This window comes from Dryobates pubescens, chromosome 23 (assembly GCF_014839835.1).
Source record: "Dryobates pubescens isolate bDryPub1 chromosome 23, bDryPub1.pri, whole genome shotgun sequence".
In the NCBI taxonomy this organism is placed as follows: Eukaryota; Metazoa; Chordata; class Aves; order Piciformes; family Picidae; genus Dryobates; species Dryobates pubescens.
The window spans coordinates 545,193-572,788 of record NC_071634.1 but is presented as its reverse complement, the minus strand read 5'-3'; the positions used below and the strand labels follow the sequence as shown (position 1 = coordinate 572,788).

General features: G+C 52.5%; 1 protein-coding gene across 4 annotated transcripts; it reads left to right on the top strand.

Moving 5' to 3' along the window:
* The first annotated feature begins 6,184 nt into the window (after positions 1-6,184).
* On the top strand, positions 6,185-26,721 carry ST3GAL5 (ST3 beta-galactoside alpha-2,3-sialyltransferase 5). Of its 4 annotated transcripts, none has more exons than XM_054172159.1 (7): positions 6,185-6,271; positions 12,444-12,555; positions 15,322-15,436; positions 17,261-17,604; positions 19,706-19,892; positions 24,977-25,135; positions 26,293-26,721. In XM_054172159.1, the coding sequence occupies exons 1-7, from the start codon at positions 6,235-6,237 to the stop codon at positions 26,554-26,556; spliced, it is 1,218 nt and encodes a 405-aa protein (XP_054028134.1). In that variant the 5' UTR covers positions 6,185-6,234; the 3' UTR covers positions 26,557-26,721. The 4 variants fall into 4 exon arrangements, with proteins under 4 accessions (XP_054028134.1, XP_054028135.1, XP_009903929.2 ...); XM_054172160.1 differs by lacking the exon at positions 6,185-6,271 and adding an exon at positions 12,296-12,313; XM_009905627.2 differs by lacking the exon at positions 6,185-6,271 and having other exon boundaries at positions 12,447-12,565.
* Positions 26,722-27,596: the final 875 nt, after the last annotated feature.

The window sequence follows — 27,596 nt, the reverse complement described above, 5'->3', positions numbered from 1 at the left end:
AACTCCAAGGCCTTTTTCCTCAGCAGCTGAAGTCAGCTCAAAGTTCCTAAGTATAGTAAAGAATTATTATTTTTTCTCCTCTATGATCCTTTCCTCTCCCCCTGGTTTTAAAGTCACCTGCATTTTGTCACAGAAAGCCAATCACTCTTCTTCTCAGGTGACCTTACCCTGGATAGCTTGGTGTCAGCAGCACATTTTGTACCTCACTATTCACCTGCATTTGGGGGTGCTGGTGGGTGCTGGACAGGAGCCATCAATGGACACTGGCAGCACAGAAGGCCAAGGGCAGCCTGGGCTGCATCCAAAGCAGTGTGGTCAGAGCTGGAGAGAGAGGATCCTGCCCCTCTGCTCTGCTCTGGGGAGACCTCACCGGCAGTGCTGGGTCCAGCCCTGGAGCCCTCAGCACAGGAAGGACCTGGACCTGATGGAGAGGGTCCAGAGGAGGCCATGGAAATGATCAGGGGCTTGGAGCAGCTCTGCTATGGGGACAGGCTCAGGGAGCTGGGGCTGTTCAGCCTGGAGAAGAGAAGGCTCCAGGGAGACCTAATAGCAGCCTGCCAGGACCTGAAGAGGCTACAAGAAAGCTGCAGAGAGACTGTTTGCAGAGTGACAGGATGAGGGGCAATGGTTTGAAATTAGAGCAGAGCAGATTGAGATTGGATGTGAGGAACAAGTTCTGCACCATGAGAGCAGTGGAACACTGCACAGATTGCCCAGGGAGGTGACTGAGGCCCCATTCAACCTGATCTAGTGGAGGATGTCCCTGCTGACTGCAGAGGGGTTGGACCAGATGAGCTTTGGATGTTCCTTCCAAACCAAGCCATTCTGTGGTTCTATGCTTTCTATCATCCATTAGCAGTCTATGGTTTTAGTTCCTTTGAGGCAGAATCTTAGTGAGTGCTCTTGGAAATCATCACAGATGGTTAATTGGCTCTGCCTGGTCCATGAGCTCGTTGACTCGTGCAAGGAAAGCTGACAGATTTGTGAAACACTGCTTTGCTTTTAAAAAGCCATGACAACTTCCCTCATGGATTATCTTCTCCATGTGCCCATTAAGCCTTTTCTGTTCTTTAGCATAATTTCTGTTTCCATGTCTACAGCTTCCAAAATCTTTTCTGAAATCCTTTTGAAAATCTGGTACCACACAAGCAACTTTCCAGACCCTCCTGGCACCGAAACAGCTGTAAGGGAGAAGCTGAGAGACAATTACTTCATCTCCAAGCTGCTTGAAAACTCCTGGGTTTACACCACCTGGGCTCAGCCTGTAGCTGCTGCTCATTCTGTTAATGTGTTCCTGCATCTTTTATGCTCACATTTTAATCTGAGACACATTTCCCCTCAAAGAATCTTCCCAGTGCTGGAGTTCACCCACCCTCACCCATGCCACTGGGAAATGCAAAAATCCATTTAGCTTTTTTCTTAACACTTGCATCTTCCCTGGATGTTTCTTCTGCATCCTAACCTGCGCCCTACAGTCAAAATCTGGCAGGCTTCCTGCTGTGTTCCAGGAAACACTTGCTAGTATTTTGTGTGTCTTTTGCAAGTTCATCCTGCAACCCCCTTCTGCCTGCTTGTGGTGATTTTGTATCTAAGTCACCAGTGGTTCCAGTCTTTTGTCTTCCTAATCTGAATACAGTTTCTGCTTGTTGAAGGAAGTCTCCACCTAGCAATATCACTTAACCAGGCTTTGGATTCCATCTTTAGAAATTATCTTTTCCTGGTACCTTGGTTCTGCCTCCAGAAGACTGGCCTTAAACAGTCACCAAGCCCCATGTGAATACTGAACTGTTTAGATGTTCCTTGCAATGCAGGATGTGTCTTGCCTCATGTTGCTCCTCTTGTTCTGGGATTGAAGCAGAACATTGCTGATCTCCTTTCCCTGGTGCTACATGGGTGTGGAAACCAGAGACTTCACAGCTGCTGCTACAGCTTGCTTCTTACTCAGAAATATTAGGACCCTGTTTAGGACCAAACCACCCCCTCCTGTGACATTGTTCCCCACCTGGGCCTCAACAACCCCATGGGGAGCTACAGACTGGGGATCTGTGGTTAGAAAGCTGCAACTCAGAGAGGGACCTGGGGGTGTTGGTTGGCAGTCACTGACCAGGAGCCAGCAGTGCCCAGGGGGGCAAGAGAGCCAATGGCCTCCTGGCTTGGGTCAGAAGCAGGGTGGGCAGCAGGGACAGGAGGTGACCATCCCCCTGTGCTCAGCAGTGGGGAAGCCACAGCTGGAGTGCTGTGTTCAGCTCTGGGCCCTCCCTGCAGGAAGGACATTGAGGGGCTGGAGGCCCTGCTAAGGGGTGTTCAGGCTGGAGAAGAGGAAGCTGAGGGAGACCTCCTTGCTCTCTACAGCTCCTTCCAGCGAGGTTGGAGTGAGGACGGGGCAGCCTCTGCTCCTTGGTGGCAAGGGACAGGAGCTGAGGCAGTGGTTCCAGGCTGCCCCAGGGGAGGCTCAGGCTGGAGCTCAGGAAATCTTTCTGCCCTGGAAGGGTTCTCAGAGCTTGGCAGAGACTGCCCAGGGCAGTGCTGCAGTGCCCATCCCTGGGGGTGTTCCAGCAGCTGTGGAGCTGGTGCTTAGGGCCATGGTTTGGTGCTGAGCCTGCAGTGCTGGGGGGAGGCTTGGCCTGGATGAGCTTGGAGGTCTCTTCCAGCTGGACGTGTTCTGTGACTCTGTGATTTACCCAACACACATTTGTGTTGTTGAAGTCACTTTTGATCATGTTTCCTGCCCTGCAGACTCTGATCTCCCTGCCCTGTTAGCCAGTCTGCTGACACAGTCCTGATACTGCATTTTTCCTATTTATTTCTGGGACTTCATCCCACTGAGCCTCCACCTTATTTACAGACAGAGTAGGGAATTGGAAGCTCCTCTAAGTTTTCTTTCAAGTACAGCACCCCTCACCACCTGCATGCCTTGCCCTGCCTTTGCATTTTACATCTCAGCAATGTAACACACAATGAGACTGGCACTTTCCCTCTTCCCTTTCAAAACCTGAGGCTCTCTTCCCACTGAGATGAAAAATGTCTCACTCTGAGAGGAGACAGGCAGTGGTGGTCTGCCACACTGTTCATGGCATGGGGCTGTGTGCATGCTGCACAATTAGTCACAAAGAGCTGCTCCTCTGCTAGCATGGCTGGGCTGGGAGGGTTTCTACAGTGGAGTCCTGTCTGCATTGCTTTGGCCTTCACTGTCTCTAGAGGGTATTTGGAGTTGTGTGCTGGTACTAAGCACCTTTCATTGCCAGTAACAGAACTCATCTTCCTGGTAGGAAAGTGGGGTTGGACATGAAGATGATAAATGTGGTTTTGCCTTTGTCCTCCATGCAAATTGGCAGGTCCCACTTCTGGATGCTTAATGTCCTTCTGTACACTGCTCCAGGTACACAATTGACCTATGACCATGGGAGAAATGCCACTTCTTAAAGCTGCTGTGGAAAACAGCCTGTACTCTTAGCACAAACAGCTAAAAGCACTCAAAAGCACTCTGTTGAGAACTTCCTTCTGGTACGGACTACAGTGGGACTGCCTAAGTGTCCCTCCTCTGGAACAGCAGCATCTGTAATTTATCCATCAATCAGAATAAACATTAAAGCATATCAGGCTTAATAAAACCATTAGAACTGTGCCACAGAAATAATAACAAAGATTGGCCATAAGAGAGAGACATTTACTTACATGGAGCATCATTTTGAAGGGTGACTTCCCTTGCCCCACCCAGCAGGACAGCTGGGACATGGCAAGTGGCACAGTCCATGGTTGAGATTGTTTCCTAGAAACTGATGACTGATCCTGAAAAGTTTTTTCTTGTATGGACCTAATTCTGCTGAGAGCTGAGATCTCTCAGTCTCTGATTCAGCAGTGGCTTGCTCCTATTCACTGAGAAAAACTGAAAGACACACAGGGTCCCAGTTCTCCTAGAGAGAAGTTTATGGAAACTGCTGGACACAAACTCACAGTTAAAAAAATCACAGTCCTATGAAAACCAGCTTAGAAAACAAGAGATGTGCACAACTCTAAAGCCAGCCCCAAATCCATGATCTTATTTTGGTAGCTGGTGCCTGCTAAGGGGATGGTGTTCTCAGGCTTGCTGAAATAAAGACATGGAGGTCAGATGCTGTAAAACTTCAGAAGCGTTCTGCTGCCTAACTCCCACCGATTCAGTGAGGACGTGCCCTGGGGCACTTAGAGCCACCTGCCATGCCTGTCTGTGTGTAAACAGCTCCACGAATCGCTACATCCGCCAGCACAAATCTCAGAGCTCGTGGGAATTACTCTTGCACCTTTGATGAGCTGCTGCCTCTCTGCCCATCCACCTTTCTGGCACTGCCTGGTGGTGTGAGCCCTGTGCACACAGCCCTGCATACATCCAAGCCCTAGAACATCAGTCTGCCGGCTCCCTGTGCAGAAGAGCTGGGGGCATCTGGGAGTAGCACAGTCCACACCTCTCCTGCTCCCACATCCAAACATCAAAACACTGCCATCACTAAAGCTTCAGCAGCAATTCTAGCAGGTGAAAATGGATTTGAATCTATTTCCAGCACTTCTTCACTCCAGCTGAAGTGTGCTAAAAGTGCTTTCTGTTGTTTCTTTCCCTTTCTTTTTTTTTCCCCCATAGATGCCATTTTTTCTCTTACCAAAGTTTCTCCTCAGATTTATTAAGGTTTTATTTCTGATTTGCTGAGATCACCCCACACATCTTTACAGAAATCAATATAATGCATCTTTGCTGCAGCTGCTCTTCTTCAAGGCTGCTTGCCAAGCCCAGAGTGACAGGCCCTGTGACATCCTTGTGCATGCCTGGCTGTGCAGTTGGGGTCTTTATTTGCATCTTCTGGCTTAATCTCAAAGTCCACACTAATGAATGGTTGCTTACAACTACAGATGACCAGCATTAAGAGCTGATCCTAAATAAACCTTCTGTCCTCAGTTATGCCAGTGGCTGAACAAAAGAAGAAGGAAATCTTTTGTTTCTGACATTTTCTGTTGTACAAAAAATTATCAAGGATCTGCCCTGACTACAAATGAAACCACCACACAGCCAGCAGAACACAGCAGAAATGAGGCATCCGTGGTAGAGAGCAAAAGACACAGTCTAGCAAGAACCGTGAGGAAAAGACTAACACATTGACAGGAAGTCCTTGATAAAAAGTCCGTCTGCGTTTACCTGATATCAAATCTGAAACAATCTAAACCGTTCTACTTCTGGACAAGTGTTCCCCAGGCCCTGCCAGCCAGGGAACACATACACCGGACAGGAACCCGGGGCCGTGTCCGTCGTGCAGCAGCTCTCGCACAGTAGAGCCAGACGGACCCCAGCCACATCCCCGAGCTGGGGGCTGCAGCTCACTGCGGAGCCAGCCGGGTCGCGCCCTGCCCCGCAGCAGGCGCAGCCCCAGCGCTGCTGTCCTCTGTGCAGCGCACGGCTGCAGCTTGTGAACGCTTCGCAGCAACCACCCAGGTTAAGGGGCAGGTTTCAGGTACCACAGCAAGCAGTCAGATATTCCAAACCCCGACAAGTTTCTGCAGCACATGGTGCGTGTATGGGTCGAGGCTGCTTCCTGCCCCCGGCAGTGTCCTGCAGCCAGCGCCCAGGCCTGCAGCTGCGCTCAGTGCTGTTCAGCCCTTCTTCGTGGGGCTTCAGCTGGGGGCTCTACCGCAGCCAGGGGACCAAGGCTGCGCCACCTCCTTTGCGCGGGGCCACCTCGGAACCGGGCATGTGTTACGGGCTTGCGGCAGCGCCGAGCGAGTCCCGCCAGCGCCCCGACACTGTCCTGAGCACTGCGGAGGCTCCCGAGCTCCTGCGATGCGAGAACCAGCTCCGCTTTGCCCCGTGGCGGGGTGTGTGACGGCGCTGCAGGGGCGGCCGGGCCGAGAGGGGGCAGGTGTGTGTCGTCCCCCCACCAGTCGCCGGAAGAAAGGGAAAAACCCCCAAAGCCAGGATTTCCTGAGGGCAGAAAGATCTGGAACACGCTCTTGGGGAAAGCACCGCCGCAGGGCCCGCGGCGCGCCGGGGCAGAGCCCCCCCGCCGCAGAGCCCCCCCCCGCGGCGCAGGCCCCGCTCCCCCCGCCGCTGTGCGGCTCCGCGCTCGGCCCCCATTGGCTGCGGCCCGCCACGTGCCCCGCCACCACCCCCGCCCCCTCGCCCCTTCCCCCCCCTCCCCGCCGCCCCTCCCCTCCTCCGCGGCTGTCCGGAGCCGTTACCTGCGGCGGGGCCGCGCCGCTCTGCCCGCTCCGATGCGGAGGCGAGGCGCCCGCTCCCGGCCCGGAGCAGGTAGGAGACCCCCGCAGCGCCGGCGGGGCCCGCGGCCGGGAGCTTGCGGCTCGGGGTCGTTTGACGGGAGGGGAAAGGGGGGGGTTAGCGGGGCAGGCTGCGGCGCGGACCTGCGGGTGCGGGGCGCCGCAGGGGTGCGTGGCGGTGCTGAGGAGGCTTTCCCCTTAGCGGCGCCCCGGGGCCCTTTGTCGCTGCAGAGAAGGGTCCAAGGAGCCGCGGAGGCTGCGGCGTTTTGGGGTGTCGGAGAGGGCGAGTGACGGAGCCCCGGTGCCTCGGGAGAGCGATGTGCCGCGGGGCCGCGGCTCCTTCGTTCGGCCGTGGGTGTCCGGAGGCCTCGGTGCCCATCCGCTGCGGGGCGGAGGTGTGCAGGATGTGCTCCTCCGGGACTCTCCCGGGAGATGCCGTGTAGGGGAGGGCTCCGGGGCGATGAAAGGGCTGCCTCGGGCCCGTCCTGGGAGGATGAGGAATGCGGCAGGGACTGCCTTGAGCGGTTCCTCTGAAGCAAAGGGATGGCTCTGCTCGCCCGCGACGTGCCATAGCCTGCTTGGGGGTGATTTTGGCTTTTCCTGCTCGGGAGTCATGGAGATGTGAAAGGAGGAATGACTCCTGTGGTCGCTGACAAAACCTTTTTATTTTTTAAACACTAACTCAGGAAAGACTTTTTTGTTTTGGTTTTTTTTTGTGAGCTGCCTTCAAATTTTAAAGTAGATAAGATCGTAATAGAAGACTGAGGGAGGAGAGATGTTTATTTTGCAGCTGTGTGCTGTTATGGAAATGAAGGGGAAATGCTCATAAAATTACTGGAGGTAGATAGCTTTCGTGCGGGAAGTAGCTGATTTTGACTCATTCTGAGAAGAGGGTGAATAGAGATGCGCAGTTCTTCCTTTCCTGAGGAAGACTTGTTGAGCTAAATGCTCTTCGTGTGTCTAAAGTGGAAGCACGTTTTCAAAGGCAGCTTGTCATGGGACTGCAGGGATGCAGTTGGGAGTGGTGTGGTTTCCCTGCAGGCTGTCAGCCCATCCGTTGCACCGCAGTGGAGTTACTGTCTCCCTTCTAGATCACACAGCCGGAAACCTGCAGCTGCTTCTCAAGTCCTCGGCTGGCCAGGCGAGAGGCAGCAAAGGGGGAATTTCCCTGGCAGGGCTAGAAGCAGCGGGAGGGTTGGTGCATGCAGGTGCATGCAGGTGCTGTGGGGCATTGGCTGTTTCCTCTGTACGGATGAGAAGGGCTCACCCTGCCTTTGCTTTCCTGGAGCTTCTTGGGATGCAGCATCCTTCCTTCCGCAGGGTTTGCTTCCGTTGGCCAAGTGATTGACAGGCAGCTAGGGGCAGGATACCGGATGACAGTGCAACAGCAGAAACGTCTTTTCTCTGAGGAAAATGGACTAAAAAGGCTTAATTCTGTTTCCTTTACACACATCAGTTAAGGTAACAGATGCAGAACGTGCCAAGAGTGCTTGGAGTTAGGCTATTTGGAGGGCAGGTTGTTTTGCTGAGATAAGAGAGCCTGACAAACTTGGGAAGGCTTGAGGTTTGATAAAAGGCAAACTGCTGGAGGAGACCCAGCTGAGGCTGGGTGATGGAGCAGCTTTCAAACTCTGAAATGTGCTTGAACTCGAGAGATTAAAGCATCTGCAGTGTGTGCATCCAGTGCTTTACAGCTGCATGCTGGCAGCTTGGCCATGGGACTTCTGGGTCATGGAGGAGTCTCCTCCATGGAAGGGAACCCGCTCATGAGGTCACTCGTAAAGGACTTTCTTAGACCTTGTGTAAGTTGTTGTTTTCCATTACTCCTGTGGGAAGGGCATTTCTTTGCTGCTCAAGAATCTTTTGCTCCAAGTCCCTATTTGTTTATGACCACCTCTCCTGTGCTGATGTTGTCCTTTTGTTTTGAATTGTTTGCTTTTCACTTTGGTGTTGGTGTTTGCTGTATCTAAGGATCAACTCTCAACCAGTTTTGCAGACCTAGACAGGCTGAGCTCTCTGTTATCCTCTGCAGCAGTTCTTCCTTCAGCTGTCCTACCAGGTCTCTTTGCAGGCTGTTAGGTCCTGCAGTCTGGAATTCAGAAGTTAAGCACTGAAACTGGTTCCAGCCATGCTCTCTGATAGACTGCAATTTCTCTTTAAGCCTTTGCTTCATGGGAGGCTTCTGTCATCATCTTTTTTGCTTCTGCGGGCTCACTTGTGATTTTTGCCACAGTCTTTGGGCTGTTAAATGGTACTGTGGTGAAAATGCTGCTGTGCAATTAACATTGCTCCATAATTACCAGTTGTTTGGTGCTGTTCTGCATAATTCAGATGTAATATGAAACGTCTTGGCTGTGTAACATTGCTGGCATGTTTCCTTGGCCCAGGGAAGATGAGTGCTGTGCCCAGTCTTTTGCAGCCATTTCTGTTAGGAAAGATTTATTCCTCAAACATCCTGTGTAAGGAGAAAACCCCAATTTGTTTTGGCTTCCTTGTGGGGGCTCAGAGATGTTTTCCGCTTGTGCCAGAGATGGGCTGATGCTCTGTGCTCTCTTCCCACCTCTTGGCTGGTGTGGTTCTTCCTTGGACCAGTTCTCCCTCAGCACAAGGTCAGTGGGGCTGGGGAGGAGCATGTGCTGTGGAAGGAGTGTGCAGGGTTTGCCTCGGAGAGGTTTCTGAGTAGCAGCTGCCTGTGTGCTTGCTGTGTGTCTGCTGGCTTCAGCAGATGCTGAGCTGCACCTCTGTTTCTCAGCAGCAGACAGGATGCTGCTTCTTACACAGGTAGCATGAAAGGGAAAAGGAATTTGCTTTAAAAAACCAAAAAAAGGGTAAGGGGGCTCAAAAGCTTCCTCTGCAAGAGACAAACTTCTGTTTGTAGTACCACACTGCTCCCAACAGCGGTTTCCTCCTGCTTGGCTCAAGCACTGACTTTCTGTGGCTCAGAAAAACTCAAAATTCAGGTGGTTTGTCTGCCTGGAAGCATCAGCTGCCCTCTGAAGTGCTGAAGCTCTCCCTGCTGCTGTTCCCTGTGTTTGTGCATTATGGTTTTCTGCTATTCCCCACTTCAGGCCACTTGAAAGAGATTTCCCAGCAAAGCTTAGAAAAGCTTGGAAAGCTTGAATATAGATGAGGGAGCCAAGGCAGAGGTGAAATCAAGGTGATTCTTGTCTGAAAGTGCAATTGTCATTTAGCACCTCACTAGGAGATCTTTGCCTGTAGGGTTATTTTAGAAGGCACTATTAACATCTCAGCTGCTTCCTGTGAGTGCTGTAAGTGATGGTGTCGCCCCGGGATAATTGGACTGGATTTCAGCTGGAAGATTTGGTTTTTACTTCATTCAGTCTGGATGACTCAAGGTTAAGAACAAGTTGCAGCATAGCTGTGTGTATCCCTTCCCAAAGCAAAAGCCTGGGCAAACAGACACAATTCCATAAGGCTGTTAGTTGATTCCATGGTAATTGGTGGTGCATGTTGAAAAGAGGATGGCCATTAAACAGTTAGAAGAGAACACAGAGAAAACCAGTGATGCTCCTAAGGTGCTGTTGCTTCTGGCTGGCAGTTATGGCTCCAGGCAAGGTGATTTCACCTGAGAGGAGCAGAAGAAACCCAGTGAGAATCACAGAGGTGCTGCAGAGAGAAACCCTTATGCAGATGTCCCCAAGCTCCTGCACTGCCTGTCACCTCCTCAGAGGAATTGGGACAGGCTCTGTGTAACCTGTGGCAAAAATAAAAGCAGTTGAGGCAAGCAGGGATGGAGGAGCAGTGTTTGCCTTGACCTGAAGCCTGTGGAAAGGAGAAGTGTTTGCTCGTGGCTAAAATCTTTTTCCTTTATATTAGAACTGGTGATTGGAGGTTACATTAACTGGCAATACATTGTTACTTAAAATTTCCCCAAATGAAGACTGTTACAAACTGAAGAGACTAGAACGGGGTTTGAAAATGTGGGAGGGAGCTGGGAGAGTTTTATCCTGATCCCTGAGGTTATTTTAATGACTACCTTAAGGAAGAGAAATTTGTCTTTCTGAAGTTTCTTCTTTCAAGAGGCTCTGTTCAACTGATGGCTGTTAAATGTTTTGTCTGTGTTAAAACCCCCAAGCAAGCCCTGCACACCTCAGGACCCTTGCTTTCCTCAGTCTCAGCCTTTATGTTTGATCTGGGTATCAGTACTGCAGAAGCAAACAACACTGATCTTGACTGTAAGGTCAAGCCTGGAAATGGACTCAAACAATGGGGGCTGCATATCCTTGTCCTGGGGTTCCCGGGTGCTCTGCATGACCAGACACAGTCTGTCAGGGGGTGGCAGGGGTCATGCTCAGCTTGGCACAGGCTGCTTTTTAGTTCTTAGCATTCCCACACAGAAGGACCCCCTGAAGATGTCGTTGCTTCTAAAACATTTCAAGTGTGGACATTTTGTGTACTTAGGAATAGCAATGAGAAAAAAGGCAGTAACCCCCCAGGCTGTGGAGGGACAGGTCAGCTTCCACTGCAGCTTTACACAGAGATTGAAGCCCCTCGAGCCCTCACTCACTGCACTGCAGTGGAAATGTCAGTGCAGAATGTGATTGTAGCAACACAGCATCACCAGCAGACATCTGTAGGCAAACAGAGACACCAGCATTTATGACTCTCAAAACAAGTGTAGGGCTGCTGCTGCCTTCTGAAAGGGTGCAGTAGTGTGGAGGTGCTGGAGCCAGGGCAGAGCAGGCAAGGAAGCTGTGAAGGGCCTGGAGAGTAAATCTGATGAGGAGCAACTGTAGGAGGTGGGGATGGTTAGTGTGGAAAAGAGGAGTCTGAAGGGAGGCCTCATGGCTCTCTGCAGCTACCTGAAATGTGGTTGTGGAGAGGTTGGTGCTGGTCTCATCTCTCAGGTAATTAGTGATAGAACAAGAGGGAACAGCCTCAAGCTGCACCAGGGCAGGTTTAGACTGGACAGTAGGTTTTCCCAGCAAGAGTGGTCAGGCGCTGGCACAGGCTGCCCAGGGAGGTGGTGGAGTCCCCACCCCAGGATGTGTTTAAAGGTGGTTTGGATGTAGTGCTTGGGGATATGGTTTAGAGATGAACTTGCAGAGAAGGGTTAATGGTTGGAACTGGTGATCCTGAGGGTCTCTTCCAACCTGAATGTTTCTGTGATTCTGTGCTTGGCAGTGGGGTTTGTATGCCAGCAAGGCTGTCTGGGTTGTAGGCAGAGCTTGCCTTTGGTGCTTGGTTTCTGAGCTGCCATGGTTCTCTCTAAATTTGAGTTGGGTTTTGGTTGCTCTTTTGGTTTTTAACTGAGGAATGCTGTGGGAATGGCGTGCTCTGAGGTGCTTGGCACTGCTGCCTTTGCTCCTGTGAGCACTACTGCACCACTGCAGCTGGTGGAAGGTGCATATTGACTTGGATAAGAGTGCAGGGAAAAGCCCTGAGCAGTTAAAGCCCTGCTGTGCTGGGCAGCTGTTTCTTCGCTTGGCACAGACTTGTATGGCAAGGCTTTTCTTGGTGCTTGTCATTTGCTCGCCCCTGTGAGCAGCAGCCTGTGAGAAGCTGTTGTGTTCCTTTCCAAAGGCATGCTGATGGAGACTGGAGGGTGCTTCCAGACAGCAGCACTGCCTCTCCCTAGCCAACAACCAGCAGCTTGCCCATCTGTCAGGGGGCTCTGCTCTCCTCTTGGGCTCACAGCCGTTGTTGGAGGGCAGCTGCTGGCAGCCTCCTGGTCCTGCTGCGTGCCAGGCAGAATTTCCTCCATGCCCGCTTTGCTGCTTGCTTTTGAAGTTGCTGACCATGCTGTTGGTACTTCTGGAGAGGTCAGCAGTAGCTTCAGACTGATGATGAGACAGGTTTGCTTAATCTTGCGGGGGGATCAGGGAGTTGATTTGAAATGTGGGCTCCAGTTTTGAGAGTACAGGTTCTGGAGCTGGGATCATCCTTGGAGCCTGCGTGGTGCTTGGACGCTTTGGGATCTGGAGCACACTGTGGACTTCCCAAGCACTGGTGTTTGACAGGCAGTGGTGTGACCGCAGGAGGCAGAGACCTAAACCTGGCAACACGTCCTGACTCGTGCATCTGAGGCCTGTCCTTGGTCACGGGGAGGTCAGCAGTAATTCAGTGTTTCTGCCAGGACAGCCCAGCATCTGGGAAGCCGATGAGGCTAGCAGCCGCTGGGGCTCCCGGGGACCTCTCCTGCTTCAGCAGAGTTACCTTTGGCTTTTCCTTGTTCTTTCTCACAGCAATGCTGAGTGACAACAACTCTGTGAAGTTAAAAAGGGATCCTTCACCTCCTGTGCAATGGTGTGAGGTGGCTGCACGTGAAGATGAGAAGACCAAGCTGGTTTTTAAAAGGTACTCGCAAGTAAGTGTCCCTGGGAGCGGCGCAGGGCGTAGCTGCTCCTTCCCCGGCCGCACAGGCACAGGCCGGAGCCAAAGCCCCAGCAGGGGAACGGAGTGCTTGGCTCACAGCTTCCCTGGGGCACCCAAAGCCCTTCCAGGAGCTCAGGTGCTGAGGCTTTTGCACAGGGCAGTGAGGGTCACTGGCTGTTCTGGGGAGATATCCCCTCACAGTTAACGTATTTAGGGAGACTCTGGAGTGCTCCCTCACGAAACCTTGCCAGGTTGTTTTCAGTTAGAGGTCAAACTGGAATGAATGCTTGCTGGTGTATATCCAGGGCCATGGCTCAAACCAAAATCCCTCCTTACTGTGATGCCTCCCTGCTACAGCAAATTTTAGGTCTTAAAGCTTAGAAAACTCAAAAGCCAAACCATTCTGTCCAGTGGTGTTTGAGCGCCTGAATGGTACAGCCTCATTGGAACCTAGAGATGCCTGAAGATCCTTTGTGGAAGAAACCTGACCCCATTCATCTGCTGTGAATCACCTGGCTTCTGTCAGGCAGCTGATTCCAGAGGTTGCAGCTGATAAAGTTTTATTTCTTCTGACAGTGTAAAATTGAATTCAGTTCAATCAGATGCAATAAACATTGCTCTGTGGTGTGGCCGAGAGGCTGGGGGGAAGGGATCCATCCAGAGGGACCTGGACAGGCTGCATCATGAAGTATGACAAGACCAAGTGCAGGCTGGGTGAGGAATGGCTCCAGAGCAGGCTGCAGGAGAAGGCCTTGGGGGTTTCAGGTGGTGACAAACTCCCCAGGAGCCAGCACTGGTCCCTCGCAGCCCAGAGCCAGCTGAGTGCTGAGCTGCAGCCAGAGCAGGGAGAGCAGCAGCACAGGGAGGGGATTCTGCCCCTCTGCTCTGCTCTGCTCAGCCCCCACCTGCAGCACTGCCTCCAGCTCTGGGGCCCCCAGCACAAGAAGGACCTGGAGCTGCTGGAGAGAGTCCAGAGGAGGCCACCAAGATGATCAGGGGGCTGAGAACCTCCCCTGTGGGGCCAGGCTGGGAGAGTTGGGGCTGTTCAGCCTGGAGAAGGCTCCAGGGAGACCTCAGAACAGCCTTCCAGTACCTGAAGGGCTCCAGGAGAGCTGGGGAGGGACTTTGGACAAGGGCTGGGAGTGCCAGGATGAGGAACAATGGATTGAAGCTTGGGGGGAGACTGAGAGTGGAGCTGAGGAAGAAATTGTTGGCAGTGAGGCTGGGGAGACTCTGGCACAGGCTGCCCAGGGAGGTTGTGGCTGCCTCCTGCCTGGAGGTGTTCAGGGCCAGGCTGGGTGAGGCCTTGAGCAGCCTGTGCTGGTGGGAGGTGTCCCTGCCCCTGGCAGCGGGGGTGGAGCTGGATGATTTTTGAGGTCCCTTCCAACCCAACCCATTCCATGAATAGTGTGCTTCTCCAGTCTTCCTGTTTGCAGCAAGCTGAATGCCAGGATTGCATCTCTCAGTGCCTGTGGTACAGGGTTTTCTTAAAGGTATTTGAAACCTGCCTTAGCTTCATCTGCAGAGCTTCCAGGAGCGCTGAGCACTGGCAGGTTCTATGTATGCAGGTAGGCTGTGTGACTCGGTTTCCAGTTGGTTGTTTTCTCTCTTTATCTTATGCATGTTTTGGGGGTGTCAGTAATGAAATTGGACATTTCAGTATAAACCTGAGCATCTCAACTCTGCCAGTGAGTGCACAGCCACAGCACGTGAGGGCTTGGAAGGGACCTCCAGAGCTCACCCAGCCCAACCCCCTGCCAGAGCAGCGCACGCAGAACACATCCAGGGGGGCTGGAAAGGCTCCAGAGCAGGAGACTCCACAGCCTCTCTGGCAGCCTGCTCCAGGCTCCAGCAGCCTCACAGGGACAAAGTTGATCTTCTATTAAGATGGAATTTGCTGTGATTGTGTTCACATCCATTACCTCTCATCCTATCACTGGGTTGAATGTCATGTTTATGAGCAGTGCCCATTGGCCCAAAATCTTGCAGTTTGAGGTTCTGCCCTTTCTTCCCCTTGCATGAAAATATGGATTTCAAACTTGAGTTACCTTTTAAAGTAGGAAAAAGCCACTTTTTGTTTCTTTGTGAGGAGTCTGTGTCTTAGCCTGGAGAAGAGGAGGCTCAGGGGAGACCTTATTGCTGTCTACAACTACCTGAAGGGAGGTTGTAGCTAGGTGGGGGTTTGTCTCTTCTTCCAGGCAGCCAGCACCAGAACAGGAGGACACAGTCTCAAGCTGTGCCAGGGGAAGTTTAGGCTGGAGGTGAGGAGAAAGTTCTTCACAGAGTAATTTGCCATTGGGATGTGCTGCCCAGGGAGGTGGTGGAGTCGCTGTCCCTGGAGGCTCAAAAAGGATTGGATGTGGCACTCAGAGCCATGGTTTAGTCGTCAGGAGGTGCTGGGTGATAGGTTGGGCTTGATGATCTCTGAGGTCTTTTCCAACCTTGTTGATTCTATGATCCACTATGGATTTAGTCTATGATGCAGGCAGAGAGCTGCTTGACTCAGAGTGCCCATTTCCTTGTCTGTTTGCAGCCCTCTGCAAATAGCTCTGAAGGGTTGGGAAGGGTTTGCAGTGCACAGAACAGGAGTCTGCCTCGCTGTGAAGCCGGTGCAGGTATTCACCTGAAGTTCTTCAACCATCTTAGATATGTTTGAATATAGTAGCAGAAACAGCTGATGGACTGCTGGTGAAAAAGCTCATTTCCCTCCCCCTGTGTACCCCCCTAAAGCCTTCTGTTTGTCCTCAGCCTTGTTGCACTGTCTGTGGTGGGAGGGTGCTTCCTGTACTTCCTCAAGTTCCGTTTTGGCCCTGAAGAATGTGACAGAAGTAAGCTGCCCTACGTGGACCTCCAGCGTGTAAGGGTTGGTACTCTTGGCTTTTTTCACTTGGTTTAGAGAAGTTATTAATTGACAATGTAAGAGTTGTGAGGGTCTGTAACACAGAGCTGGAATGCTGAAATTAACCTGTGAGGGCAAATGTATTTTTGCTTCATTTCATGCCATGGAACTTCTGTTTTTTTGTTGTTGTGGAGCAACAGCAGGAGGGCATAGAGAAAGTGGATCGTTGGGGGCACTGTGAGCTACCTGTTACTGTTAAGGATAACATGTGGAATGGACAGCATCCTGGTGCAGCAATGCAGGTGTCACTGGTGATCGAGAGAGTGATGCAGCTGGAAAGCACTGTAACTTAAAAACCCTGAAAAGCCCCAAACCAAGCAGATTAAACCACAGGTTCTAAGCCAGTTCCTCAGATGGGTTTGGAATTAGGGGGCAGATGTGCAGGAAGGGGCAGCTCTTGCTTCATTCACCTATTTGAGGTAGCAGCTGCCTCAGCTGCAGTTTTTCAGGTGGCTTTTAAGCTCATCTAACAGATACCAATAAAGCCTTCTCTTGCTGGCAGGTCTCTGCCTTGGCTACTTACCTTTGCTCTTGCTCTCAGTCCTTGCCTTGGGTCTCCCATGGCTGTTGTCTCGATGCTAAGGGAGAGCAGAGAACTGGGGACGGTCTCAGCGTTGCTGCAAGTGCATCTTGAGTACATGTTATTCCCCTTCTGAAGTCCTTTGCTTTCCCCTTCATCTGACATTTTTTTCCTCAGTAACAAACTCTTGCTTCCTAACAGCAAAAGCCAGCAACCCCTTAAGCCTAGGAAGCCTAACAATTGCATGGGGTGGTTGTGACCCAGGTGCAGGACCTGGCACTTGGGCTTTTTGAACCTCATGTGGTGTTTATGGCCAGACTTGAGTGATGTTTGTAATGGTGGCAGAGGCAGTGGTGTGGAACAGTCTTGTTTAAAATGAAAAAGAAACAAAGCAGCACAGCTTCCCTTTCCTGAGGAGTACAGGCAGAGACCCAAGTTAGCACTAGATTTGAGTATTGACTCTCTGGCCCTGTGTTTGCTCGTGGATTTTTGATTACAGGGTAGGAAAGATCAGCAAGTTGTGCTGGGGCAGAGAACACACAAAAAGAGTTTATTTGAACTGATAAAAGCAGTGCCTTTGCTCTTTTCCTTACACCATTCACCAGCTTGCCACTACAGATCTCTCACAAATGTACCTCAGTAGGTTTGGGCTTTGTTTCCAGTTAGACAAATCAGAGTAGTTTTATCTCACAGTGTGATTGTTTTCTGCAGGATGTAGCTCTAGGCTTTTGTTTTGGGGAGTAGTCTTTGCAAGAAGGCCTGAAGCACCCCCACCTGCATTGCTTCTGAAGCTGTGTTTTAGGCACTGACAGCCCTCTGGGAGAGGTGCTGCTCAGTAAGCAGCATCAGTAAGCATCCCTCTTCTCAGGGGATGCATCTCTGCTCACATCCTCTTGTGGGCAGGACTTGGTCTTTCATCTGAGTAGGGAGCAGGGCTCTGCTTGCTGCAGGGTTAGATGGGTAGAGGGACATGTGGGGGGGGTTAGTTTATGTTTGCAACTAACAGTACAGGTGCTCTGTCACAGCTCCTTGTCACTTGCCACTTTCACTAGCCTGATGCACTCTGCAGACTGCAGAGATGGGGTGGAGAGAACATTCCATCGCAGGTTTGCAGCCTGAGTAGTGCCTGCATTGGAGTGAGAGCTTTCAAATGCCTTGTAAACATCTGTGCTGAACTGCCAGTGCTCAGCTGGAGGGTAGCACTGAGAGGCCTCTGCATGTTCCTGGGGCTGCCTTTCCTGAGCTCCACCACCTGTGTTCTGTTGCAGAGAGCACAGCAGTTCACCAGTGCCACGCTGCAGGAGCAGTGCCGACCTGCTCATGTGAAGAGAGAGATGAGAAGGCTGTTTGCAGAGAAGTACAGCATGGACATGGCTCCCTTTGTGAGGAAAGCTCTCAGTAGAGATGAAGCTTTGTTTAAATATGGGCCTCCCTTTGGATTTCACAAGTACTCTGATAAACTGACAGACCTCCTTGAGCTCTTACCTGAGCACGGTTTGCCAGAAGAGCTGAAGGCCACACACTGCAAGCGTTGTGTTGTTGTTGGCAGTGGTGGAATTCTCCATCAGTCAGAGCTGGGTCACCTGCTGAATCAGTTTGATGTTGTTATCAGGTTGGTATCTTCCATTGCTTCAACTGTTTGTTGGTGTTTTTTAGTGAGTTCCAGTTACTTCAACTTTACTTTAGTGAGCTGACCTTGTTTTTCAAGGGGAAACTATCTCCCATGTGTGTGCAGCTTAAAAGACTCTTTCTGAAAGTGCTTTTGAGACATTTACTTGGAGTGCTGTGTCCAGCTCTCCAGCACAAGAGAGACATGGAGCTGCTGGAGAGGGTCCAGAGACCAGGAGAATGATCAGAGGCTGGAGAACCTCTCATAGAAAGACTGGCTGGGAGAGTTGAGCCTGGAGAAGAGAAGGCTCCAGGGAGACCTCAGAGCTGCAGTTCAGTATCTGCAGGGCAGCTGCAGGCAGGCTGGGGAGGGACTGCTCAGAAGGGGCTGTGGGGATAGGCCCAGGGGCAGTGGTTTGAACCTGGAGCAGGGCAGAGTTAGGTTGGACATGAGGAGGAAGCTCTGCACAGGGAGGCTGGGGAGACACTGGCACAGGCTGCCCAGGGATGGGGTTGAGGCTCTGTCCCTGGAGACATTGAAGCTCAGCCTGGCTGTGTCCCTGGGCAGCCTGCTCTAGCTGGAGCTGTCCCTGCTGCCTGCAGGGACTTGGATGAAATGAGCTTTGAGGATCCCCTTCCAACCCAATGCAATTTGTGCAGCTGTGGTTTGGTTAAATTTGAAGTCTTAGGAGCAAAATAAATGCTCACTGTGCACAAGACAAAGCGCTGTCATCGTTTGTGGGCTACAGATCCAATCCCCCATGGTCAGAAAGGAGAGAGCCAGCAGTGACCTGACACCCAAGCCTGATCCATCCACTCCTCTTGGAGCTTGCAGAGGCAGGCCTTAGGCCTTGCCTCTGCCTCCTTCCCTGTGGTTAGTTTGGACACTTATGTGAGAGATGATGATTGTTTTTATAACCACTTCAAACACAATGAAAGTTCAGGGGTAAGCAGCCAGCCTGCGGTGTGCTTATCTTCCCTTATCTTTACGAGCTCAGGCTGTGCTTTCTGCCATCACCCAGGGTTTAGAGTAGCTGAATTAAATGAACACATACTCTGCAGTCCTGCCTTCTGCACATCACTGTTTGAACTCTCCTCCTCTGTATTTTGGATCATGTAAATTTCTTTTGTAAACTCAAATTTGTTCCCCTTAAAAAAGGAAGCCTTGCTAGAGTGAGACAGTAGCTCTAGCACAAAGGTAAACCTTCCAGCATGGTGAGGGGCAGAGAATTTGCCTTAACTGTTCCCTGGAGTCAGGGCTGGCAGGGTGAAGAGGACTTTTCTGTTGGTATAGAATCACAGAGCACATCCAGCTGGAAGAGACCTCCAAGTTCATCCAGCCCAAGCCTCCCCCCCGGCACTGCAGGCTCAGCACCAAACCATGGCCCTAAGCACCAGCTCCACAGCTGCTGGAACAGCCCCAGCGATGGGCACTGCAGCACTGCCCTGGGCAGCCTCTGCCAAGCTCTGAGAACCCTTCCAGGGCAGAAAGCTCTCCTGAGCTCCAGCCTGAGCCTCCCCTGGGGCAGCTTGGAACCATTGCCTCTGCTCCTGTCCCTTGCCACCAAGGTGCAGAGGCTGCCCCCTCCTCACTCCAACCTCAATTCAGGGAGCTGTAGAAAGCAATGAGGTCCCCCCTTAGCCTACCCAAGTCTGCAGGACCTCTGCTGTCCTAGCATCTAAAATTTGGAGTGAGCTGGAAGGATGCCATACCTCAGGATATACTGGAGGGATAATCTGGGTGCCTCTCTGTGGCACACTGTGCCCGTCTGTGTTTTTATGGAGAGCAAGAAAAAGCAGCTTCCTGGCTGTCAGGGGTTTGCATTCCCTTCCTCTCTCAAGCCTCTCTGAGGTGGCACAAAGCAATGATGCTGAAACTCTGCCATGCTGTTTGAAGTTGCAGTTTTGCACTTGTCAGTTAATCCAGAAGTGGAACCGACTTCCTCTCAAGGAGCAGGGGTGCTGGGGGAGTGAGGCAAGAGCACAGAGATGCTGAGACAGCACTCTGCCCTGCTGTGAGCCTGGGCGCTCAGCACAAGTACTTTGCTTTGGTGCCTGCTGCTTCCAGGCCCGAGTGCAGTCTGCCTGCCCTGTGCTCCTCGCAGGTTAAACGATGCCCCGGTTCAAGGCTACGCAGCCCACGTCGGTAACAAGACCACCCTGCGGCTGACCTACCCCGAGGGAGCTCCCCGCTCGGCGCTCGAGTACCCCCCCGGCAGCTTGTTCGTGGCTGTGCTCTTCAAGAGTGCTGACTTCAGCTGGCTGCAGGCAATGGTGAAAAATGAAACTCTGGTATGTACCCAGCCAGCCCTCTGTTGCTGTGAGTTTGCTTGCTGTCCTGCTTCAGCAGCTGTCTGCGCTGTTCCTTCCTGCTTTCATCTCCTGAGGATCTTGTCTGTAACCCTGGGGGCTCCGTCTCCTAGTGGCAGTTGGTACCAGCAGCCATGCTGCAGCCCCACGCTGGCCCTGGCACTTTGTGTGCCACAGATGTTTGTGGTTTCACCAAGCAAAATGCCATAGCAGGGGTTTACTGGAGTGGGATTAATTTCACCTCAGGTTTAAGTTACTTGTTCAAGTCTGCAAAGCCTGAAGTAGAAATGAGGTTTCTGGGTGTCAGTCCGTGCTGCCAGCCCAGGTCTGTGCTGCTGCAGTCAGCAGTACTCAAAGTATCACAGCTGTGGCTCACACTTGGAGCCTGGAGAAGGGGAGACTCAGGGGTGACCTCATTGCTCTCTACAACTACCTGAAAGGTGGTTGTAGCCAGGAAGGGGTTGGTCTCTTCTCCCAGGCAACCAGCACCAGAACAAGAGGACACAGTCTCAAGCTGTGCCAGGGGAGGTTTAGGCTGGAGGTTAGGAGGAAGTTCTACACAGAGAGAGTGATTGCCCACTGGAATGTGCTGCCCAGGGAGGTGGTGGAGTCACCATCACTGGAGGTGTTCAGGAGGAGACTTGATGGGGTGCTTGGTGCCATGGGTTAGTCGATCAGGTGGTGTTGGGTGATAGGTTGGATGTGATGATCTTGAAGGTCTCTTCCAACCTGGTCTGGTCTGGTGTATTCTATTCTACTTGTCTGTGCTTCCAGACTTTAGAGCTTGTTCAATTCTCACTACACATTTAAAGAAGTCCTAAGGAACTGGTAGGAGGTTTGCATCTTTCCAAACCCTTGAAGCTGGTGCTGTTCAGCTCTGTCAGGGTGCAGGCAGGTCATCCCTACAAGCTGAAGAGCAGTAATTAGGTTTCTCTGACCACAGGCTGCAAACAGTGCTCTGAGTTCTGGACAGAGGTTAGAAGAAAACCTGCCCAGCTTTGGTGTGGTTTGGTCCCTGCTGCTTTAGGGCTGTTTGGGAGGTCTGGTTAGTACTGACCATGGCTGCCTGCTACTGCTTCAGTCCAGAGATTGTCTGCAGGGACATTGCTTTGTTTTGAATTACCTGAGTATGGTTTTCCATGGATTTGTGCAGACTGAAGAACTTCTGCTCCCTGGTTGTGTTGTCCCTGGTGAAAACAAGGGCAGGCTGTGACCTGCCCTGCAGCAGGTGGTTGTTTTGAGGACCTGCAGCTGTCTAACTTGAGTTGGATCCCTGACTGACTTTCCAAACTGGCTGTTTGAGTCTCAAGGTTTGGCTGTGCAGAATGCCTGGGCCAAGGATGGGTTTCTGTATTCAGTCTGTTCGGAGGGGATGGAATGAACTGGCTGCAGAGCTGCACTCAGAGGGCTGCAGTCAGTGGCTCAGTGTCCAAGTGGAGACCAGTGGTGTCCCTCAGGGGTTGGTACTGGAACCAGTGCTGTTTAACACCTTTTGGCAGTGACAGCTGTCAGGCACCTTCAGCAAGTCTGTGGATGGCACCAAGCTGTGTGGTGTGGCTGACAGCTGGAGGAAAGGGATCTATCCAGAGGGACCTGGACAAGCTGCAGAGCTGAGCCCCAAGCCAACCTCATGAGGTTCAACAAGGCCAAGGGCAAGGTCCTGCAGCTGGGTCAGGGCAATCCCAAGCACAAATCCAGGCTGGGTGAGGAGTGGCTCCAGAGCAGGCTTCCAGTAGCTGAAGGGCTCCAGGAGTGCTGGGGAGGGACTTTGGACAAGTGCTGGGAGTGCCAGGATGAGGAACAATGGATTGAAGCTTGGGGGGAGACTGAGAGTGTAGATGGGTTAGGAACTGGCTGGAGGGCCGAGCCCAGAGAGTGGTGGTGAATGGTGCCACATCCAGCTGGCAGCCAGGCACTAGTGGTGTGCCCCAGGGATCAGTGCTGAGCCCCATGCTCTTTAACATCTTTATTGATGATCTGGACGAGGACATCGAGTCCATCATCAGTAAATTTGCTGATGACACCAAGCTGGGGGCAGGAGTTGATCTGCTGGAGGGTAGAGAGGCTCTGCAGAGGGACCTTGCCAGGCTGGACAGATGGGCAGAATCCAAGGGCAGGAGACTGAACACATCCAAGTGCCAGGTTCTGCACATTGGCCGCAGCAACCCCATGCAGAGCTACAGGCTGGGGTCAGAGTGGCTGAGAGCAGCCAGGCAGAGAGGGACCTGGGGGTGCTGGTTGATGGTAGACTGAACATGAGCCTGCAGTGTGCGCAGGCAGCTAAGAGGGCCAATGGCATCCTGGCCTGCATCAGGAACAGTGTGGCCAGCAGGAGCAGGGAGGTCATTCTGCCCCTGTACACTGCACTGGTTAGGCCGCACCTCGAGTACTGTGTCCAGTTCTGGGCCCCTCAGTTTAGGAAGGAGGTTGACTTGCTGGAACGAGTCCAGAGAAGGGCAACAAAGTTGGTGAGGGGTTTGGAACACAGCCCTGTGAGGAGAGGCTGAGGGAGCTGGGGTTGCTTAGCCTGGAGAAGAGGAGGCTCAGGGGTGACCTTATTGCTCTCTGCAACTACCTGAAGGGAGGTTGTAGACAGGCAGATGTTGGTCTCTTCTCCCAGGCAGCCAGTACCAGAACAAGAGGACACAGTCTCAGGCTGTGCCAGGGGAGGTTCAGGCTGGATGTTAGGAAAAAGTTGTATAAAGAGAGAGCAATTGGCCATTGGAATGGGCTGCCTGGGGAGGTGGTGGAGTCACCACCACTGGAGGTGTTCAGGAGGAGACTTGATGGGGTGCTTGGTGCCGTGGGTTAGTTGTTTGGGTGGTGTTGGATTGGTTGATGGGTTGGACGTGATGATTCAGTATTCAGTATCACTAAGGTTGGAAGAGACCTCAAAGATCATCGAGTCCAACCTGTCACCACAGACCTCATGACTAGAGTAGGGAGGACACTAGTGCCCACTGCAGGCTTGAACTCACGACCTTCCCCATTAAAGGTCTTATGTGCTACCAACTGAGCCACAATGATCTTGAAGGTCTCTTCCAACCTGGTTTATTCTGTGTATTCTATGTATTCTAAATTGTTGGCAGTGAGGCTGGGGAGACTCTGGCACAGTCTGCCCAGGGAGGCTGTGGCTGCCTCCTGCCTGGAGGTGTTCAGGGCCAGGCTGGGTGAGGCCTTGAGCAGCCTGTGCTGGTGGGAGGTGTCCCTGCCCATGGCAGGGGGGTTGGAGCTGGATGATCTTTGAGGTCACTTCCAATCCAAACCATTCTATAAAACAAGTGATTGCTTTTTGGCACCTGCAGCATCCTCTGGCAGTCACAGCCTCAGGTCTGTGCTTTACACCAAGAGCACCCTTGGTGGCTTTGCAGGGTTCATTCCACCTTCCTTGTTCTGGTGCTTCTGCTGGTGCAGGGGGCTGGTTTTGGGAACTGATTTTGGTAAGGGCATACAGGACAGCAGAAAGGCCATGAAGATGCTTAAGGGACTGCAGCAGTCTCTCCTATGAGTGAAATGGGACTCCTGAGCCTTGAGAAGTCAAGGCCCAGGGGAAAGCTTAGTGGTGTGCATGAATAGCTGAGGGGGGAGGGTTGGGGAAAGGCCAGAGCCAGGCTCCCTTCAGTGGTGCCCAGACACAGGACCAGAGGCAATGGACATAAGCTGAAACTCAGGAAGATGCCTCTGGACATCAGGAAATGCTTCCTTAATGTGATGGTGCCACAGCCCTGGCACAGGTTGCCCAGGGAGGTTGTGGAGTCTCCATCCATGGAGATATTCAAGAGCCATTTGGACACAGCTGTGGCCAGCTGGCTCTGGATAGCCCTGCTTGAGCGGAGGGGGCTGGGCCACCTGACCTCCAGATGTCCCTTCCACCCTCAAGCACCGTGACTGTGGGAACTGGAAACATGACCTCTCCTCTCCACACTGACCTGTCAGCTGGTCAGCTCTGCAGGCACTGGGACTGCAGACCCGGAGCACGGGCGGAGGTGGGACTGCAGCACCCTGGAAGTGTGCTCAGTTGAAGCTGCTGTAGAGCTGTACTTTAAAGCTGTTCAAAACCTCCAGGTGTGCTGCAGCTGTATCAGTTTTATCATTGCTTAGTGCAAAAGGAGCCGGTGTGGGGTTTGCCCTTAGCATGCATCTGCCTGTGAGTGCATGAGATCAGCATCCAGCTTGCTGAGTCTTGTGGAAATCCTCTTCTGAAGTGGGACTTGGATCACTGGGTGGCTGCTGTCAGACAACAGCTGCTGACTTCAAGGCCTGCAAAATGGCTGTAAAGCCAGTGCTTGCTTCAGAGCCACAGCACATGAGGGGCTGGAAGGGACCTCCAAAGCTCACCCAGTCCAACCCCCTGCCAGAGCAGGGCACCCAGGGCAGGGCACACAGAACACATCCAGGGGGGGCTGGGAAGGCTCCAGAGCAGGAGACTCCACAGCCTCTCTGGGCAGCCTGCTCCAGGCTCCAGCAGCCTCACAGGGACAAAGTTTTCCCTCCTGTTCCCCTGGCACCTCCTCTGCTCCAGCTTGTGCCCAGTGCCCCTTGTGCTGTCCTTGGCCATCCCTGAGCAGAGCCTGGCTCCAGCCCTGCACATCTTTATCCCAGCACTGAGGGCAGCCCTTAGGCTCCTCTGCTCCCAGCTCCATTTTTCGCCCCCCCCCCGCCTCCAGGTATGGCAAAGGAGGCACGGGGTGGGGGTGGAGGGGCAAAGGAGGGGAGGGGGCTGGGGGGGGTGGGGTTGCTAGAGGAGAGCTGGGGTGGGGCACCGGGGGAGGGCAGAGGAGGCACTGGGTTGGGGGTCAGGGTGGGGGCAGTGCTGGGGAGGGGCTGGGGGATGTGTTGGCTGAGTACAGAATGCAGTCCAAATCAGCTCTGCCCTCTGCTGATCTGTTTGTGATTCCTTAGTGCAGGGAGCACCTGGACCTGACGGAGAGGGTCCAGAGGAGGCCGTGAAAATGATCAGGGGCTTGGAGCAGCTCTGTTTTCCTGAACCACCTCAGCTTTACAGGATGGATTCTGTAAGTTCTGTTTCAGAGTTCCCTCTCTGAGCTCCCTGTTCTCCCCCCCAGCCTCTGTGGGTGCGAGTCTTCTTCTGGAAGGAGGTTGCCGGCCGGATCCCCTTGGCCGCGCCGCGGTTCCGGCTCCTGAACCCGCTCGTCGTCAGAGAGACAGCTTTGGACATTCTGCAGTTCCCTGAGCCTCAGCCAAAGCTCTGGGGGTGGGATAAGGTAAGAAGTCTCCTTTTAGGAGGAGATGACTATGGAATGCTGAGCAAAACAAGACACTGGGGAAAGTTTGGGGTTTTTCCCTTGAGTTGGGAGGTTTCTCTGTGCAGCTTCAGAGTGGTCTCAGGTAATAGGGCAGCGCTGTGCTCTCCAGAGACTTGCAGAGTCACAGCAGGGTGACTCAGCTTTTCAGCTGTGTTCAGAGGTATGGTGCTTGTGCATGCTGACATGAAACAGCCCATTTCACACAGCACCCATGTGCAGTGAGACTCAAACTCATTCCAGAACACTCACACATCCCTGTGGCTGCCATGAAAATACACATTTGGTGTTCAAGTGTGTGAAGTGCAGCCCCACTAAGCCAAACCGGCAGTCAGCTGTAGGCAGTCTTCAGCTGCAGGGAAAGCAGAGAGCATGGAGAGCAGGCCAGTGCAGAGCACCCTTCCAGCTGCTGGGTCACCATGTGCTCAGCTGGTGGATGTGTGCTCCCTGTGTGCTTTGCTGCAGTAGGGAGTGATGGTTTGCTGCTGGAGTCACACTGCATTATCTGAATTGTTGTTTGGAGAAACTGGATGTCACCAGAGCCCTCCTGAATGGCAAAAAGTACTGAGCAGTCTTCATCCTCAAGCTTTGACATCCAGTGGTGACCTCACTGTGTAGCTGGTGCCAGGATCTCCTCACATGTATTTACATGATGTCACCTGTCAAGCTCTCTGTCTTTTAGCTGTAGCACAGCAGAGCTGCCTTCTCCGCAGGCTGAGTGGAAAGGCTCATTCTGAAGGGCACTGCTGGAGAGCCTGTTGCTCAAGATCAGTGTACACATCAACAAGGGTCAAGTTGGGCTGTTGGAGTGCTTGGAGTGGTGGTTCACTTGTAGATTGATTCCATGCTAAGAGGGCAGCGCAGGCAGGCAGAACAAAAGGTGGTGCTGCCAGCCAGAAGCCTCGTTGAAGGCGAACACTCAGGTTGTGTTAGCGCTTGGCTCTGAAACTTTGCCTTTTTCTTGCTCATTTAATAAGCTTTAGTTGCAGCTGGTTTTAGTTTTAATTGATTGCAGTTTTGAGTGAGAAGAGGCAAAACCATTAAACTTTGTAAAGCTTTTCTAAAAGCTGTCCAAAGAGGATGCTTGAGCTCAGCTGCTTCCTTCTCCCCCTCTCCAGAACGTGCCTACGATCGGCGTCACGGCTGTTGTCCTGGCCACGCGCCTGTGTGATGAAGTGAGCTTGGCAGGGTTTGGCTATGCCCTGGACCAGCCCAGCACACCCCTGCACTACTATGACAGCCTCTGCATGGATGCCATGAAGGGACAGACCATGCACAACGTGACCAGAGAGACCAAGCTGCTGCAGAGGCTCGTCCAGGAGAGGGTTGTCAGGGACCTGACGGGTGGCATACACTGCGAGTTCTGCAGCGCTGCCAGCTAGCCGTGGGTGTGTGCCAGGGCTTGGGCTGGGTCAGTCTCCAGAGGCCCTGCTGGAACAACCTCTGCACTCTTCAGCAGTTCTTCAAGGCCTTTGTGAAATGGACCTGGAATCTGTCTCACCTTTTCTTCACGTCAAGTTCCATTTGCTGGACTTGTAAACTGGTTTTGCTGTCAGGTTGTACTTTGCACCTTTTCGTGGCTGGCTGTGGGCAGTGGATAGCAGCAGCAGTTCTGTTCGCAGCCGCACGTGGCACGCAGCTCTAGCCCGACTGGTCCAGCAGCACACAGGAGGGGTTCCCTGCGCTGTGGCTCTGCTGAGCCAGTTCTGGCTGTGACACTCCTCTCCAGGCATGCCAGGAGAACAAAGGTGGAGGCTGATCAAGTCTTCCTTGCAACCTGAGCACCGTTTCCCCCCTCAGATATTTATATTCTTTTGGGGTTGTAGGAATATTGTGTGGGTGGAGGAGGAGGAATGTGGGAGTGGAGGGGAAGGCAAATCAAGTGTTGGGGCAGCACCTGAAGGGCGAGTCCTTTGTGACTGATTGTCGAGCAACTAAAGCATTGGGTTAGAATCCTGCTTTATCCTGAGGGCACACTGAGAGGATTTAGCTTTCACCTGAACCAAATCATTTGTCATTTCTACCTTTTTAAGACCCAGCTAAATGTCTCTCACCAGCTGACTGGCAGCAGAGCCCAAGAGGTGGCTCCAGTACAAGGCCTGCCCTGTCTGCTTTCCTGGAGGGACTTGAGAATTGCCCTTTCTGTCAAATGCTGGCTGGGCTGAGTCTTCCACTTAGCAATAACAGACTCTGTGACCAGGTGAAATTGCCCATGGGTTACATCATGATCCTCCAATAGTTAATTACAGATATTGTAACTGTAATAGCTTACAGTGGTGGTAACCCAGATGAGCTCCAGTGCTGTCTCTGTAACTGGAGGGAGAAGCAGGGTTGTTGGCTTTCCTGGCTCAACTTTCCAGCCAGGGTGAGTGTGCATGTTAAGAAAATCCTTTTGAGAAGGTAGTAGCAAGGCAGAGAAATG

Coding starts and splice junctions, on each gene's coding strand:
- ST3GAL5 (XM_054172159.1), top strand. CDS start 6,235: ATGCGGAGGCGAGGCGCCCGCTCCCGGCCCGGAGCAG. Junction 12,556..15,321: donor ACCAAGCTGGTTTTTAAAAG/GTACTCGCAAGT, acceptor GTTTGTCCTCAG/CCTTGTTGCACTGTCTGTGG. Junction 25,136..26,292: donor AGCTCTGGGGGTGGGATAAG/GTAAGAAGTCTC, acceptor CCCCCTCTCCAG/AACGTGCCTACGATCGGCGT.